The 19,590-nt window shown below is 35.7% G+C and overlaps 1 protein-coding gene across 2 annotated transcripts in view; it reads right to left on the bottom strand.

Annotated features, from left to right (window-relative positions):
- Positions 1-19,590, bottom strand: part of arhgap15 (Rho GTPase activating protein 15) — a gene marked incomplete at its 5' end in the record, with an annotated part of 34,387 nt that overhangs the window by 4,416 nt on the left and 10,381 nt on the right. For both annotated transcript variants that reach the window (XM_084123103.1, XM_084123102.1), the window contains 7 exons: positions 1,599-1,704; positions 9,839-9,973; positions 10,308-10,385; positions 10,487-10,585; positions 12,344-12,466; positions 14,149-14,287; positions 14,521-14,619. In XM_084123103.1, coding sequence (XP_083979229.1) covers positions 1,599-1,704; positions 9,839-9,973; positions 10,308-10,385; positions 10,487-10,585; positions 12,344-12,466; positions 14,149-14,287; positions 14,521-14,619 — 779 coding nt within the window. The remainder of the gene's footprint in view (positions 1-1,598; positions 1,705-9,838; positions 9,974-10,307; positions 10,386-10,486; positions 10,586-12,343; positions 12,467-14,148; positions 14,288-14,520; positions 14,620-19,590) is intronic.

Genomic DNA, 19,590 nt, shown 5'->3' on the forward strand with positions numbered 1-19,590 from the left:
ATATGTGTACATATATCATCCGTAAAGACAGAAGAAACTATAATATAATATAATATAATATAATATAATATAATATAATATAATATAATATAATATAATATAATATAATATAATATATAATGACAACCTTGATAGAGTTGTGGGGGTAAACAACACAAAAAAGCTCAAAACACATTTACAATAATGATATAATAATAATAATAATAATAATAATAATAATAATAATCCATATTAAATGTTAAACATTGAGAATAATGTTTAAAAATAAATAAATAAATTTAATTAGCTGTGGCAAATGCATTTGTAAAACTCATGACCAATACTGTAGAAGAGGAGGCAGCAGGTTTGTGTTGTAGCATGTTAACCATAAATATATTTTTTTAAATCATCAAGCTATCTCATGGAATGCAGACCTAGTTTTGTTCAGCACATTTTCAGACTCTCCGAATATCATGTTCCTGTCTAGAAATCGACTGTCGTTCATTGAGTGTCTCTCTCTCAGTCACACATTAGTGTTTTCTGATTGGGAGACCTGGCATGGGCAACCCAACAGACTTTAGCACTAGTGCCAAAGGGCATGTTCCATTGGGGGAAGGGAGGAGGGGGGCGCTCATCAATCTGAGATGAGTCCTGTGGCCCTCCTGTGCAGGGTGGTAAATGTGCAGAAGGGTAAAGTGGGATAGAACACCCCTCCTGGGAGATGGAGACTAGCCATATGGCCTTCTGGCTGTGCCAGTAGCGCTATCATGGACAAGGACTTGAGCGTTGACACACACACACACACACACACACACACACACACACACACACACACACACACACATTATGGTTCATATTAAGTCCTCTGTTCGTGTTGCATCCTGTTTACTGAGGCCTTTAGTAGAAGGTTTTCAGATTGGCCATTATTGTTGGTCTCACTGAAAAAAACTACTGAATGAAGAGAATGTCTTTGTAATTTATGGTAAAAATGGGAAGTTCCCTTTATAGTCTAGCCTGGTTTTGGTCAGTTAGTGGAGCAGAGCAGACACAACCTGTGATTGGTAACTTGGTAGATAGTCATCAAAGGGATTATTCACCCAAAAATGAAAATAAAATAATTATTTCCTTAATATAGAAAAATCTGTCACTATTTCCTTCATGAAGAAAGCCTAGCTAGGTCATTAGATAGCTAGATAGTCATGTAAATGTCAGTCCTTTGCAATTTCACAATGTAGACTTGCAAAAATGAAAAAGGAACTGCCTAATGAGAGCTCAGATGTTGAGACGTGCAAAGAAACATGCTTTCAAACGAAGTCTTTTTCATTGAGCTTGACTATTATTAGTGAAAGGAGTGCAAGGTTTCACACCACAGAAGATTGTGAAAAGTTTGCACAAACTTTCTGAAGCTATCAACAGATATCAATCAAGCTGAGAGGAAAATACAAAGATCTCACAATTGAACACAAATGGTCAATTTATTGTGTAAAATTTCTTACTCGTGACTTTCAAAAAGAAAACTATCAACGTAGATGGTATCCAGTCTACCCACCTAAAATGATTCAGGGGCCCCTAAAAAGTCCTGTGGGATCTACTATTTGGTGTTATGGATGGAGACATACCTCCTCAGGTGGTGGAAGAGCAGTTTCATGGTGTTGTGGTTGGGTTTGGGGAGTTGATGGATCAGTTTCTTCATGGCTTGAACCTTCTGTGTGGGCTCCTTAATTTCTGTTGGCAAGGAAGAGATGATGAAATGTTTTGATTTGAGTATTGCTCCTTCATTTGAACCTCTAGGTTCAGCGAGAAGTTAATGTCTTTTCCATCACTTTTTCATTAACATAGCTCATCTAACATCAAAATTTTCCCTAATACTAGACCATTATCCCCCTCTCTATTAATTATATAGACATGCTTGAGAAGACCACATGCAGAATGTGTCCCATTCCAAAATGCTGACTTACCAGATAGCCAATATGTACAGTAATCGAATAGATTACTCCATTTATCTGATTATTTCTTCTTACTTTTGGAATGTTTAATTGTTCATTATGTCTGTTTTAATTTTCTTTCTAACTTATGTACAACATAATCCCTTTTTAAGCTGCCAAAAAGGAGCAATCAGCATTTAGTAAAACTGTGTTATGCAGTTATAACCTTAAGCAATTATAAAGCTATGCAAATATATTTTGTATAATTGCACGGTTATCTGACACTATTACACTCCTCAGGAAAACTATTTTGATTCTATGCAATCAGTATCTCATGGATGGATGAAATTAAAGAAGTTCTAGAAAAAATAGTCCTGTCCATCTGTAAAATCAAAGCATATACACCCCTATAATGCTGTCATTTTGCAGGCAGGTTTTCAAGTTTCCTACATGAAAGCACATGTGAATGGTGCTAATGGTCCGCAATAGTCCACGTCCATTAAAAGCTGTTATGCTGTAACACAAGCTGTAACCGGTGACCTCCTGACCCCGCTGCTCTTTACATGTCAGATGGCTGATGACCTCATGGCAAACTCCTGAGAGACACCAACCTGTGCACTAACTGTTCTACATCAGAGTCAGTACCTGACCTTTGACACTTTGAAGTTCTCTAAATCCATTATGATGGATATAGTAATGTAGCTGATTGTATTATTTCAAACACTGTTGATGTGAAGAAGATTGTATGGTAAAATAAGTAAAAGGGTAATTTATTGTTGACAAGAATCTGGAGGATTAGAGAGTATTTTAATTATTGAATCGATGCTTTTGATCAATATCATTATGGAACCTGAGCAGATGTTGAAATGGAGCTTATACGGGGCCACCTGTGTGCACTCCAAACTCCCTCAGGTCAAATTTCACCGGAACGGATTTGTTTAAAAGAGTATTAACGGACCTCTAAGATTATAAGTCACAAGCTCCTTACATGTATACACTACCATTAAAAAATTTGAGGTCGGAAAGATTTTTAATGTTTTGGAAAGAAGTCTCTTATGATTACAAAGGCTGCATGTACTTGATAAAAATACAGTAAAAAAAAAAAAAAAAAAAACATTTAAATAACGGTTTTCTATTTTAATATATTTATTCCTGTGATGCCAATTAAGTCATTACGCCAGTCTTCAGTGTCACATGATCCTCCAGAAATCAATCTAATATGCTGATTTGGGGCTCACGAAACATTACTTACTATTATCAACATTGCAAAACAGTTGTGCTTCTTAACATTTTTGTGAAAACTGATTTATTTTCATTATTCTTTGATGAATACAAAGTAAAAAAACAGCATTTATTTGAAATATAAATATTTTGTAACAATCTAAAATCCCTTACTGTCACATTTGATCAAATTAATGTGTCCTTATTATTTGTTTTAAAAGTAATATTTAAAAAAAAAAATCTTTCTGACCACAAACTTTTGAATCCTTTGCATATATGGTACATCAAGTACACAAAACAATTGTATTCTGTGACACATTTTGATTAATTAAGCTTTTTATACTTAAGATATTCATATAGAATGCTTACAAATTGCCTCACACCATCAGTTTAAACATGCATACAGGCATCTACAATATACTATTGACATTCACATTATACTTTTCATATGGGAGAGAAAGTTCTAATGCTGACCAAAGATGTTTTAAAGCATGCAATTTATTATAGATACCCGTTAAGGTTAAAAATGCACCATCAAATGATACTGTACCTAGTGCAACTCTATTGATTAAATATCATAATAATAGAAAATTGCAATGCTGTAAATCAATTGTGTATGTCTACACATTTTGAACAGAGCAAAATCTATCTCCCTCTAAGAAAACATCACTGGTTATTCCTACTGAGGATGGCTAACAGCTACACCATGCTATTCATGGGATGTGCTATGGAAGGGAGCTGGCAGTAGTTATGCCCCCAGTCTACTGTACTGCCCAGGATGCCCCCTGGGCACTAATGGAGCAGATGTCTCCGTGTATACACCGCGCTGGCACAGGCTCGGCGAGCAGATGCCCCTGTCAGATGCCAGGTCTGTCAATTGAGCACAGACAGAGACCATGTTCTAGGACAGAGAGTGAATCTCTGACCCGCTCCTCTAGGTACCACTAGCAGAGGGACACGGTTTTGTACTTTTTTATGGAGTAAGTTACAACGTTAGGCTTCAAAATCATGCAAATGATGATTATTATCTAAATAATAATGTTTTAACACAGTATTTTTAATGTCAAGGCCACATAATTAGTGAAACAATGTGTGTTATGAACTAGAAATCCTTACTACAGTTTTCATCAACATTCAGTCATTACTTTATTTAAGCAATATCTTTTTTTTATGACTTTCTCTTCAAGCATTAGCTCAGTGGAGGCCGTTAGCTTTCTTTTGGCTTTGACACTGCATGGCAGTCGGCCTGTAAAATATTTAATCTAGTCATTATTGCTGGCATTATTGCTGTCATTAATTACTTTGCCTTTGGTGGCTAGCATATTGGAGATGGTCCCTTGTCCTGTATTTTGGACAGATGGTGGGACAGTGTCATTAATATAAAACACGTTCAAAATGCCTACACCCTAAATCAGCACGAATTCACCATGGTAAGCATTACACTTACAGTGTTCTGATCAAAGGGGATTACTCTTAAAAGGAAGGCAATGTTTTGATGAAGGCATGCAGTGGGCATTCTTAGATCAAATCCATTATGCATGCATTTTCTTTTTATTTTTATAAACCTAATGTGAAGGCACACAAACGTATGTTTAAAAACTCTAATATAATAATATCATATCATATCATATATAATAAATACAATTACAATTTAGTATGTATTTTAATAATACAAAATTATATGGAAAAAAAACACAAAAGGTGCATGGATAAAAAAATAAATAAATAAAAAAAAAATATATATATATATATATATATATATATATATATATATATATATATATATATAATAAAAAATAGTGCACATTTAGTATTTTTTGTGCATACAATTTTGCATTATTGCCGTACAGAAAATAAAAAAAAGATTCTGATGAAACTGCCATTTAGAGATAAATCTGGTGTACTATTTTCAAAATTATTATTTTTTAAATATAGGTATCATTGGTAATGTGTTTTTCTGTTGTTAAATGACAAAACAGGATGTCACTTTTTGATATTATACTTCAGATGAAAAAAAATTTACCCGTGGCTGCACAAATGTGTCATTGCAGTGCAAACTCTATAAATCAAACTGAGAGCATCATTGTTTTGAGAAAAGAGCTGATGTACAGTAAAGAATAGATGTACTTTTGGTTACAAAAATCTGTGAATATAATCCAATTACAAACAATGAGACCATCTTTACTGCAGTACAGCTTTGCTTCCCAGGATAAGCCCATCTGCGAGCTTTGTCTGCAGGCTTCTTTAAGCCCCGTCAAGGCAAATATTAGCACACTGCAAATAGTCCTGCAGGTTATGATTAAGATTTTAAATGTATCCCAATTGAATACTTTGCTTTATGAATAACAAAGTCTTAGAGGATCGGCGCTGTAATTTATTAAACATGAAAAACTTCTTGATGAAATATAGAGACTGGGAAGAGATTTATGCGTTTGAAAATATTTCTGCATGCTAGCTTTGCATGGCAATGAGGCCACTTTGCACAAATGAGGAAAGCTGCATAGAATGTAAAGACTTGTGATTCACAGGCTGAAGTTTGAACTGTCAGCTGAAAGAGCATAACATCAGAATAGGCAAACAATTATGTTATGACAGATGTACTGTCTGACGCAGCTCTGATTGGTATTATTTCAGCACATTTCACACTACCATTGTGACAAGTTTCATATAAAATAATGTTAAAAGTCAAACTGGAAAATGTTACGATCTAGTTTTTTAAAATATGCAATTGGTCATCTTCAAATGTGATATAATGATACAGTCCCTCTGAACGAACTTTCCAGATTACTACACAAACGCTGGATTGTGTGTGTGGGCCCGGAGAACAAAGCCACCATTTGTCAACAAGTATGTCTTCACTTTGTATAACAAGGCGAGCTTGTCTATTGGACAGGTGGCAGGACAATGTCGCTAAGATACCAGGCAATATGAATAATAGATTTAGTCCATCGCGAGCCAAGAGCTGGTGGCTGCCACATCCACAACAGGCACTGATTGAAAGAATGGAAAATTAGGCCAACTGTTCACCTGAGGACCCTGGGAAGCCCAAATGTTGATTTGCGGGAGTGAGCACATATTGTGCATAAACATACATTGCAAGTGAGAAGATGAAATGTGCTCAGAGCTCCTCACAAATCGTGAGAGAAGGGGCCGTTTAAATGTTGGGTGTTAAGCCTGAAGATTACATATGAATAATTTGCTCAAACGTCCAATAAGCCTAAATGAGTTTGAGTTCCACAAAGACTTCCAGAAGCAGTCTGTGATTGGGCAGCTGTCCTAATTGAATGGATCCTTGTCCAAAGTACCATTCCAGAGACCTTTAGTTAATACCACCCAAATAAAGGGCAGCCATGGTTAGAGAAGCTGTCCTCTTCTGACAGTGATGGACCAATGCAGAAGACCTGAGCCACTCAAATATCAGCAGGATTCACTGAAATTGCTTGTCAGTGATCTGGTGAGATCAATGAAACAGGCTGTTGGACAGTTTCAGTAAATGAAATGTAAGACGAGCTGCAAGCTTCATTAAACCATTCCAATATTACAGACAGGGGAGGAGCTTAGTAACCTAGATACTAGAAATCAAGACTTTATGCCAGCAAGTTACATTTCCCAAGTGTACAGTGTAAACAGTCCTGTTCTACAGCAGTAGACTTGTCTCACATAAAAGGCAGCTATTCTTTTATGTATACAAAAAAATATATAATATATATATATATATATATATATATATATATACACATATATATATATACATATATATATATACATATATATATATATATATATATATATATATATATATATATATATATATATATATATATATATATATATATATACACACACAGTGCTATGCATAAGTTTAGACACCCATGTTAAAGTTGACTAAAAAGAGGAATAAAAAATCAACTTTTGGAAATTGAACTTAATGCCTTAATTTAAAAAAATAGGAAAAATCCAACCTTTAAGGACACCAATTTTCTTTGTGAATGAATAATGTATCGTAAATAAATAAATGTTCTTCCTTAAAATACAGGGTGCATAAGTCTGGACACCCCTATGTTAAATTCCCATAGAGGCAGGCAGATTTTTATTTTTAAAGGCCAGTTACTTCATGGATCCAGGATACTATGCATCCTGATAAAGTTCCCTTGGCCTTTGGAATTAAAATAGCCCCACATCATCACATAGCCTTCACCATACCTAGAGTTTGGCATGGTTTTATTTCAGTTAGCCTAATAGCTGGTTTGATTTGCATTGAGAGATGATCTTATGGAAAGTGCTCCATGCCAATCTCTAGGTATGGTGAAGGCTATGTGATGATGTGGGGCTATTTTAATTCCAAAGGCCAAGGGAACTTTATCAGGATGCATAGTATTTGCATTTATTTAACTGTAACTTCTTGTTTTTTATTTTCTGCAAAAATATATTGGAAGCCTCATCAAATAATGAGTCAAGAAAGAGATCACAATACGTCAATGTTACTTCTGGTTCACTTGTCATACAGTACAAGGAATGGAAGGTCACGTTTTGTCAAGTTATTGTAATATATAAATTAACTTATTCTATTCGAGTCAAAAAAGTAATTTAAATTAGGTTAACCTATTCACAGTATACAGCACGACTAGTATAGTAAATGGTCTTACCGCATACTCTGTTTTGGTGAGACATGTTGCAGGTTGAACTAATTATACCTCCTGCTATTAGGGGCCTTTTACAGTAATAATTAGTTGTCTAAACACTATCTGTAAGTGATCAGGCTCATCTACTGATTAATTGGATACAAACAGTTTGCGGTGCTCTGGCCTACATGCCACGCGAGTAAATATTTATTAGCAAATTACAACATCACCCCAGGCCTGTTCCCATTCTGTCTCACGCATATCTCCTTCCAGTGGGGATATTATAAGATGCAGTGCTAATAATGATAGCCCTGCGCTTATTACAGTGAGCGCACTGGCCTTTTGGTCCTTAGATCAAGGTTCTGAGGATATAAAATATTCATTGATTTAAACAAACTTGTGAAAATCAAACTACAATGCTAAAATAAAACAAGTATGCCGTTTATAGGTTGATTTCCCTAAACAGTGTAGACATAGTGACTCTGTAGCACTAACAAAACATTGAGGGGGAATTCTGGAAACCTGTGTGAAAACAATCATGATTTCTGGGATTCCAATTGGTCACACTGACAATGCAAAAAAATAAAATAATTACATTAAATTTGGAGGTGAGATCTAAATGGGTGACCTTCCAAATATTATGCTTTATATTCGCTGTGTATACTAAACCATTTTTTTTTATTTTAAGAAAATGATTTCCGAAAAAATATTGTAAAGATAGATTGTTTTTGAAAGAAGTCACATATGCTCACCAAGGCTGCATTTATTTAATAAAAAATTTAGTAAGAGCGGTAATATTAAAATAATGTTTTTTTTCTTATTTTAATATATTTTAAAATGTAATTTATTCTAGTGATGGCAAAGCTGAATTTACAGCATCATTACTCCAGTCCTCAGAGTCACATGATCCTTCAGAAAACATACTAAAATGCTGATTTGCTGCTCAAGAAACATTCCTGATTATTATCAGTGTTGAAAATAGTTGCGCAGCTTAATATGATTGTGGAAAATGCGATACTTTTTCTCAGGATTCTTTGATGGATAGAAAGTAAACAATTTATTTGAAATAGAGATCTTATAAACATCTGTCACTTTTGATCAAATTAATGTCTCTTTGCTGAATAAAAGTATTCATTTCTTTTTTGTTTTTTAAATACTGCCCCCAAACTTTTAAATGGTAGCGCAAGTCTTTACACATGAAAATATATAGCTGTTTTTATAAATATATATTAGAAAGGGGGGTTGAGTGTGCTCTAAACTGATCTTCCATCATTCCTGTTCACAGTGTTTAGGACCATAAAGCTGCAATTGTTCCTACAATGTTCTGCACTCCCTGTTTGCTCTATACTTACTCTCTATTTACATGCCCATATACGGCTTAGTACATAGTTTATCGCCACTCTGTAGTTCACACGGCCACTAATCTGAAAGTGTTTGTTTTAAAACTAACAGGGCGTCAGAAATCGAACAAGTCGTAAAACAAAAGTGCAGGACAAATGTTGTTTCAAGCACAAAGGTACATACATATATTTCAGAAGGTACGTGCCTTCCAGAAGGTAGATTGCCCAAGAGAAACACACTGGCGTCAGCTGGACGCTCGAGGTGAGGCCCAGAGTTTGCTCTGTGCTGCTGGAGGGAGGTTACACGTGACACTAAGGCCGATCTGGTGACAGTTTCTGTCTGGACCACAGGCCCTGACTTTGCCCTCTGGCCTGAGAAATTCCCCCATTCCCCAAACAGGGAGTTTGAATGATCTCAGCACCTCCCTGTCAAAGAGCGACCCCTTTTGGCTGACAGATCTGCAAGAATGCGCCTAAGAGGGTCAATCCCAAATAACACAACTCAACCCAGGAGTGGCGAGCGCTTTATCCATCCGTGGCTTAAATTACAGTTAGGAGGACCTAAGCTGTAAACCATGAATAAGAAATAACTTGATGTTGCCGTAGAATACTTGAGCACATTTAGAGTATTCTGAAGTCTAACATCTCTGGGAAAGGTAATTAATAATTCCTTGTAATACATTTTAAGGTTCTTATACCAAAATATTTTTAGCAATTACACTGATTTGCTCGTATCGATTTCACTACTTACTAATGGCTTCCACAAACAAGTCAAAAAAGCGAAAGGGAAACAGGGGCTCTGGCAGTTCACGGAAAAACATCTTTAGCGCTCCGGTGATGACATGGATGTCCTCCCATTGGCTGTCGCCCAAGTCAAGCTCCTCCTCTGGGGAAACAGAGAGACAGAGTCAGAGAAGCCAACAGAGAGAATTAAAACAACAGTCGTTTGATGAGGAAATTAAAAAATGCTAATCATTATGTCAATGTTAATACGCCCCCTGAGAGTCGACCACATTGTCCTGCCTGCATTTCACTGCATATCAAACCACACTGAAAATCCTTATCAAACAATTTGTGGTGCCTATTACAAACTAACTAATTCATACCTTTCAGCTAAGCCTTTAGAACGAAAACAATAATATGTCATTTAGATGAACACTGATGCAACTGTTGGCCTTAAACCAAGCACTGATAATAGATAATTACAGAATTAAACTCACCTTGGTCAACTAGGAAGCGGAGTTTCTGGATAACGGCCAAATTGCCACTCACCCTGTATATCCCATCAGCCTCCAGGCCTGTGAGGACGGGGTAAAGACATCTGTCTGTTAGTCAGCCAGGCATGTGATAAAAACAACATCCATTTGTTTTTTTTAAAAGATAATTTTTTGAGCCATACCTCGTTTTTCTACTTCATCCACACACAATTTGACAAATCTGGGCACAGTGGTTCCTTCTCTCTCGCACAGGGTCAACATGTGACATCCAAACACTCGGTCTATGGAAAAACGCGTCAGTGAGAATATTTACAAATGTATAATGCTAAAGTAGGATTTGCTAACACTTTGTATTACAGTGCCCATGTCACAGGTGTTCATTTATTAATATAAAACTATCATTACTGTTATCAATAAGTCAAGTCACCTTTATTTATATAGTGATTTTTACAATGCAGATTGTTTCAAAGCAGCTTTACAGAGATAACGGGAACATAATGCAACAAAGATTGTTTCGGCTGTACAGCAGATCTAGAAGAAAACAGTGTTTTAGTCCAGCTTAAGTAAGCTCAGTGATGGTTCATTTCTGTTGTATTAAAAGTTAGTAGTTCATTTATCTATACAGCCGCTCTGGAAAAAACAGTGATAATGAAATTATGAAAAATAATGCATTAAATTTAACTTAGAATCTTACAATTGTGTCACTCACTCATGGTGCAAGACTCTGAATCTTTCTTTTTTTTCATTTAGTTTATGTTAATCATATAGAAAATAAATGTCAAATATATTGACTTATTTGTATTGTCTTTTCAATTATTTACTCGTCTGCCCCCACAATGTCTTAAATTATCTTCATTTGGGGGCTTTTTCAACAAATATCTATTAATCAGCATATCATGTAATTAATTAGACGTTTAAAAAAATAAATTATTGACAGCTGCAGATAATAGCAATGAGTAATTACAAGCTGCTTCGAAACTAATTACAGATTACGAGGTGCAATATACGAGCAATATAATGTAAAGTGTGACCCAGGAATTTCACAGATGAAATGCAAAGTGAAATGTTTTGGGGCAGTCATATTTCAAAGATCAGAACGCTCCATAATGAGCAAAACTACAGTTGTAAGCGTAGAGGTGTAAATGTCCTCATCATTTGGCTTTTTGAGTTCATATAGGACCGGGCGAGCTGTCCCAGAGGCTTCTGGAACATCAAAGATGTCCTGCTCTCATTTCGGCACCCGCGAGGAATGGGGGGGAAGTGGCGATGTGCTAAATGCATAAATGACTGCAAGCAAGCCACCTTTGCATACAAATGCGCATTCAGAACTTTCCTAGAGAAATATCTGGCAGGAGGGGCATTTCTACATAAATTACTATTAAAAAGCATCGGTACAATATGGAACGTTCCTAATTTCAGATGGTTGTTTAGAGGGCGAGCTTGCCTTGGAGCTCTGCCAGCGTTAGCTGTGTTAGGAGCCACCTGCGCTACTCTGTTAATCCCACAGTAGTTTTATTCATTCCCTTAATATTGTCCTCTTTGATCTACCATTTACCCCCACAGATACTACATTAAAGGGTCTATTTGACACCAGAAGAAATTAAAGATATCATTACCTTTATCCGAGAGTTCCAAGTATGCTTAAAATATCCTTTAATGTTATGTTTGGTGTATGCCATGAATAAAATAAATTAGTTACAGTCTTTAAGAATTCGCATCAGGGATTGCTTGTTGAACTGGAATATGGCGTAAATGAAAAAGACTGTCTTGCTACCTTTTTTTTTTTTTTTTTTAACTGGGTCACAGTTGTGTTTAATATGGAAACCATATGGGAGCCAAAATAAACGAATGTCCTAAGATTGCACATTCGTATGACATCACGTAATATGTAACCTGCAATTGTGTAGCATGTAATTATGACTATTAACTGGGCTACAACTGGGCAAGTTGTTAAGTGAATAAGTAAAAGGATTTTTGAAACTGATAGTTGGCAATAAGCATCACATTAATGTATGGAGCACACATGTCAAATCTTTCACCTTTAATAAGGCCTTTTTCCTGTAGCGTTTTCATGGAGGGCCGTCTGGAGATGAACTTCTTCAGTCTGTTCTTAACTCCATTCTTGTCCGCGCTGTCTGAGGCGCTGTAATTCAGCTTGAACACTGTGCGGGGGATCAGAGGAGACACAGGAACAATGCTGTCACTGAACACTCGCCACATTCTTTTGAGGCTGTCTTTGTGCAAGTCCTCCTCATGCAAATAAGACTGTCTCCTTTCTCCACATTGTTCAAAAGCACACCAGAAAAGCTACTTCTGTTGAAATATTCTCCAGTGTACGTACATATCTCATTTCACAGCATTTATTTATTGATTCCGGCCAAAGTTAGTGTCAATATTACACCATCTTGACAAGTCCAGTGATTAGTATGTGACAAGTGAGCGTTCGGAGCTACTGCCCAGTATTCAGTACAGTGGTAAATGAATTCTCTTTGATACTCATTCAGGGCAGAAAATGCTGCAATTACCAATGACAGAAACGCTTGGAGAGTGTCAAATAGCTTGTAATTTATAATAATGATTGACAGAGAGCAGACTGAATCCATCTTACTCAACATCCCAGTGGAGTTCCAAACAGTCGTATATATTGTCTGAAATTCAGCTTCTGTTGGTCTCTGTCTCACATGGTAACTGATGAGATGAGATGTGGTAACGTGTCTGCATTTTATTATAGATGTCATGTTATTCCAGACGCGGATGTTCTTGTTACAGTTACCTAACTGCATGTGGTCAAGGTGTTGTTGTGCTTGTGCTTCCTGTTCAGAATGTGACCACAGTCGCACAGAGGAAGAAGTGATGAAAAAAATAACCATAATGAATCGTGCAAAATCATGTCCAGGTCACATTTCACCCCCAAACCAAAAGGAAAATAGGAAATTATATTTTGCTTAAAAATAATGAAGCCTTTTTTTAAGGACCATTATGATTTTTATATGGTAGCATGACAAAGTATTGATTAATGACAATTAAAGGGGTCATATGATGGTTCTAAAAATAACATTTTTGTGTATTTGGTTTAATGCAGTGTTTTACGCGGTTTTAGGTTTAAAAAAAAGTAATAAATTTACACATACTGTACATTATTGTTTCTCCTCTATGCCCCACCTTTCTGAAACGCGTCGATTTTTACAAAGCTCATCGAAAAGTGCGGTGTGCTCTGATTGGCCAGCGATCCAGTGCGATTGTGATTGGCTCAAAAACCTTAAACGTGTGACAGAAATGTCACGCCCCTTACCATATTTGAAACATTAGGTCTTTGTTTCATGACACACTAAAAAAAAGGAAAACAAGAAATCGCATTATATGACCCCTTTAAGCACATTTTATCCATTTTGCTTTTGAGTTGTTGTTGTGGGGTTTTTACTGAAAATGTGTATATATATATATATATATATATATATATATATATATATATATATATATATATATATATATATATATATTACAGTATTGAGAACTGCTTAATTGTCATGAAAATAAATGTTAAAAAATAATGTTACAATGAAAAAAAATCCTGATCCTAAAATCGGTTCCGTTTTATTTTTTATACAAGTTTTTTTTAATTTCTTTGGATTTTGGGGTGAAATATGACCTAAATTTCTTTTGGAGAAATAAAGTCTGTGAACAGACTGTCATCTGTACTGCTAACTCATTAATGTGGATATTAAACAGTGGTGAAGCAAGGCTGCAACCTCGACACACTCACTGGTTCTGAACTCTATGTGCTGATTGCCAGTTATCACCTCTCTCACTCTCTCACACACTCACACACACACGTGTTACTCACTGATGGAGCGTCTGTGTTCAGACTTGGTCTCTTTTGGTTTAGGTTTGGTGGCTTCACAGGTTGGTCTGGGCAAGCATTCTGTACTGTTGGATCTGTTTAGGGCCACTCTACCACAGCTCTTGCCTCCAGGTCCACTCGACTAAACCACAACATCATATAAAAGATTCATCAGATAGATGCAGAAATAATATCAACAAAATATTGCTCATTTATCCTAATGTTAGAAGCTTAGCATTAGTGTATTTAACCATTTAAAAAAAATATATATATAGTCCTTCATATAAAATATAGGTAAAGATTCACTTCCCAGATCAGTCCATGTTAAAGTACAAATGTGCATAAAGCTATTTTGTCTTTTAAGAAATGACATACCAGACTGTCCACTGCTTTCTTGAGGGCATCATGCCATTTACAGATGGTTGGAAAGTGATCTGCCTGCAGCAAAAACTCCTGACCAGTTAGGGTGGTTATCTGTTAGTAAAAGAGGGTTGAAAATGAAATTAAGTTAAAAGAGTGGCATTCAAACAAATACAGCTGGCAAACTTTGTGTGAACGCTCCCTGCCATAACAGACCTGTGTATAAATGGAGTAATCAAACTGTACTACATCACAATCCTAAAATTGAACAGAACAATTATTTTTGTAATTGTGTCTACCTTCTCCACACTATTGCCGATTTTGCATATTTGGTTTTAAGTTAAAATCTAAAATAGTATGACATTTTATTGCTTGCATTTTCTTATCTTTCTTCTGTATAACTATAACCAAAGAAATATTGATTTTACATCAGAAGAAAAAAAGTATTTCAAAAGTTGGGGGCAGTATTTTATTTTTTTAAAGAAATTAATACTTTTATTCAGAAAGGACACATTAAATTACACAGAAGTGACAGTAAAGACATTTATAATGATACAAAAGATTTATATTTCAAATAAATGCTGTTCTTTTGAACTTTCTTTTCATCAAAAACAAAACAAAAATTGAAATAATAAGAAATGTTTCTCGAGCAACAAATTAGCATTTTTGAAGGATCATGTGACACTGAAGACTGCAGTAATGATGCTGAAAAATCTTAAAAAAGAGTTTTAACCTTGGTGAGCATAAGAGACTTATGAGAGAAATGCGGATTTGGTGAGCACAAGAGACTTACCAACTCCAATCTTTTGAACGTTAATGTATAATATAAATATACAATATATTAATACATATTTTATTTATTTATTTAAATACCATTGCAAATCAATAATAAACATTATGGGAAGAAGTTAGATGAGAAATTTCAGATGACAAATTATTAGTGTGATACCTGACTAAACATTAGACGTATTTCTCGAGACTGGCGTAACGTCACATGGCACAGTCGCATAGAATAAGTGGCATTCCCAGAAGAATGCAAGCAAACACCAACGCTAAGGTCAGAATTGTCAAATACCGTTGCACAGAAGAGATACTTGTTATTTTAAAGAGAGCTGACACTGCATATTTCTAAAAACCTAAAATCATTTTAGAGTGGTCAGTCTCTAAAAATACCAGGCCGGATCACAGAACACACCACAACCCCCCTCCCCCCCATACAGTCACTACACATAGACGTCCAAAGTTTTCCCTGTTTAAAACAGACTTTTCTGACTTTGAGAGAGGGTGGCAGGGGGAATCACGCAGTCTCTTTGGGGATGGAGTGAATACAGAGGGAATGGTTAGGGGCACAATTCTTGTCAGAGTGTGTTTGCGATCCCTCTATTCTTCAGAGTGGAACATCCGAGAGAGCATGTTTGTTCTGAAGCCCCTTCTTTCCTTCGCAGGGTGCCTGCGGACATGACAGTAATAGTTTGGAGTGGTGTGGACTTGTTGGAATCCTCATTGGCGGTTTGAACGGGTGAAACAGACCCACTTTAATGAAGGATATTTGTGCTGCAGGTCATAAGAAACTTTCAGATGGGAGTTTCACATCTCTTTCTGGTTTTGCTAATACAACGCATGAAGCTCGTGCAGTATCAGTGATCCCCTTTTATGCAGATTCAACAGATATTTTATATGTGACACAACATTCTTTTCGGACATTCAAAATTAAATGAGCCATTGACGTATTGCCGTTCCACTTTGATTCAGAAGACAGCACAGAGATAATGTTTCACAACCCAGCACGCAATGTATCAAATAATTCAAATAGTATTTCAAAGCCAAACCAGCTTTAATAAATTCAACACCAAAGCTCGATTAAGTTAAACTGAAACACATTTTTTACGTCTTTCAAAATAGCTCATCCTGTAAATCAAGCTGTTTCAAAACCAAACGTCACATTGGTCTTTGATTTCATGAAGATTATCTGAAAGGGTTAGCTGATGAGTCATGAGTTCTGTCCCATTTCTAAAAAACGATAATCATCTTTCCAACTATCCATTGCTATATTCACCAATACCTCCCTGGAATCAAGCTCTCATAATTTATGCCATGTTTCATCTCTGCATGTGGTGCTGCCCATGGAAAAGAAGGGCCCATAGATATAATGCCAATATTTTTTAGTATGCGCACATATTTCTATGGACATTTAATGCTGTTATGGGCAGCTTACACAACAAATCTTGTACAATTCATACTGCAATATTTATGATTTTATTGCTGCACTGGGCTTAACGCTGTATATATTTTTCTAAAATCATACTCTTTCTTCTCCTCACCGTTAACTCTCATTTATTTTGTATTTAAATACTGTAGCTAGCTACATATATTTTCTTCTTACTTTTTACAAAAAAATGCACAGACATTTCACTGTCTTTGCATCACTGTGTATGTGACATTAAACTTTCAACTTAAACTTGTTATTGTGTGCATTAAATATAAGTGAAAGTGACTTAATAGGACTGTTACAGTGTAATGTTAGGCTACATAACATGACATTACAATTCTGTATTTCACAAAAAATAATAACAATATATATCTTTTAAAATGTTGTGAAAGAATATTATTGGTCAGGAAAAGTGGTAGAGTAGCTGATTGGAAAACTGGGACTAGTGGAAAGTTTTGTGTTGTGTGAGTGGAAATAAGAAAGAGTACAACATATAAAAGCCCTATGCTTTTAATCACACTGTTTAATGAGGAGGAATTTGAATATCTGGGCTCTCACTTTGACTCTTCATTAATGTTTAATTATGCAGAGCAGTACAAAGACCAGAATGCCATTTGTGACTTAACATTTGTGTTTTGCTGTTAAATTAAACATTAATTTGAAAGCTACATAAAGACACAACTCAACTTTGAAGCGCATTAGATAGTAGGGTTAATTATCTCCAATTTTCCACAACTCCTGAGATGGGTCTGGCTTAGAGAGCTACTGGCTTCCCAGAGAAAACAAAAGCAAAATCAGAGGGAATGGAGGAAGATGCACTGCATTCCCCTGATGCTTTCTCACGCACAATGTTTAATTCAATGGTTTAGGCCGCATTAGAAATATTAATAACAACGACAGAAACAAAATCTTCGTAAAGTGTTTTACGAGACGAGTGGCAATACTGTTTCTGTACCCGACATTCACCAGATTGCAATTTTAAATGAGCGAGCTATTCTCGTAAAGGATTGAACCATCAGTCGATTTGATTAAAATTGTGAGTTGCAATTTGCTAATACAAAAGCTTCCACAACTGAACAGCTGAATTGAAATTCAAAGTGAGAAATAACATAATAATGATCCATAAAAGCGACCAGGGGAAGATGTCACAAGGTCTTTTGTGTCAAAAGTACTGTTATACAATGTGTTTTCTCTAGCAGTGGTTTTGTAGGTTGGTTTGAATTAGGGTTCAAAACCCTCTTAAATTGAAAAAAAAAAGAAAAAAAGAAAAGTGAATTCTTTGTTTTTTTCTGGACAATAACTATTTGTACTGAGGCGTTGTAAATCGTATGTTCTTGCTAAGAGAGAGTCATTTTGCTGCTCTAATCTCCTTTGTAATCTGCTGTCTGAATCTCAAATCCTTCCGTTCATCCCATGATTATTACAGAATATAAAGTATATTGTTTGAACACTGAAATTAACGCTCAATACAATGTAAGCAGCTTTAAGGGCAAGCAAAAATCTTTACTTCAACTCTCTTGCAAAGTGGTCTTAAGAAAAAGATTGCGTGGTCGCAAGCTTAGAGGTGCAGTAATATATTTCATATCTACGTGCTTGAAACTACACAATGTCTATTTTCTACTAGACTCTTGTACTGTATATCACAAGAGTGGATTTTTATTCAAACGGATTTCAACTTAAAGGCGACAACAAGTGTGTACTGGAAACTTTTTAACATAAATAATTTGTACTACTTTTCAAATGTCTTTTTACCCTTTTACCCTCGTCTCATAGAATATTATACATTTATTACATTTTAAAATCCAAGATAATCTGAACTATTTCTAATAAAACTTTCTGTACTGAAATTACCACAAAATGTTTTGTCATTTCCGATTTAACTGTAATTTTGTGCAAAAAGGGTGACAATATTATTGAATAATATGTATTTAGGATATATAAAATCCTAGTAATGAAATTACCCTTAGTAAAGAGTCAGCCATTTTATTTTATAGAGTTTAAAATGTCTTTGGAAGTCTAATACACTAAACATCATTTGAGATATGGTGGAAATTACACTGTCATGGAATAAATAATAATAATAAGAAAAACTAGTAGGAGAGTGAAAAGTGGTTTAAATGAAGAGATAAAAAAAATGTTTTGAAAGAGAAATGTCAAAAGTTAATGTACTTTTTAAAAACAGACCTTGCATTGTCCTAACATTGCTCACAAATGGCTAAATACATAGCTATGCCTTTAGCCTGCAATTTGATGTCATTTGGATCAAATGTATTTTGATAGTAAGTCCAGCACTGCCGTGACAGTCAGGTTAAGCCTGTTTACATGTACCGCAGTGAGTGACAATCTAAACAACATTCTGTAATTACACAAAACATCACTTCATTAGCTCAATTCTGTAAAGTGTCCTTTCAAAAGCACGATACTTAGCAGTCCTTCTAGGCAAGCCATTTGAAGAGTCAGATCTCTCCTACTCACTGTAAGCCTGTCAGTCTGTCAAAATCTGCAGTAAACATGCCCGAAAGGTGCCGAGTGCATGAGACACGAGATCTGACAGTGCCTAGCCAAAGATCTTCACTTCCACGGACAGTTGAGGAGATGGTGTATGGACATCAACCACATGCTATTTATCACAGTGCCTATAAACTTTGCAATAACCTCCACTGGCCTTCTTCCAAACAGTACAAATTGGTTCATAATTGCTGCTTATTTTCTGCCCACTTTTTGAGGAAGGATTGATTTATTTATTCATTTATGTTCGCCCTGTCTGACTGACCTCAGCAAAGGATTCCCCCTTTAATTCATGTTCAAAGTGTGTGTGTGTCAGGTGAAAGGAGAGTGCAAAGTTTGAGATTTAGCTCTGCTGTCTCTCCAGCTTG

The sequence above is a fragment of the Abramis brama genome (genome assembly GCF_963993115.1).
Source record: "Abramis brama genome assembly, chromosome: 8".
Taxonomy (NCBI): Eukaryota; Metazoa; Chordata; class Actinopteri; order Cypriniformes; family Leuciscidae; genus Abramis; species Abramis brama.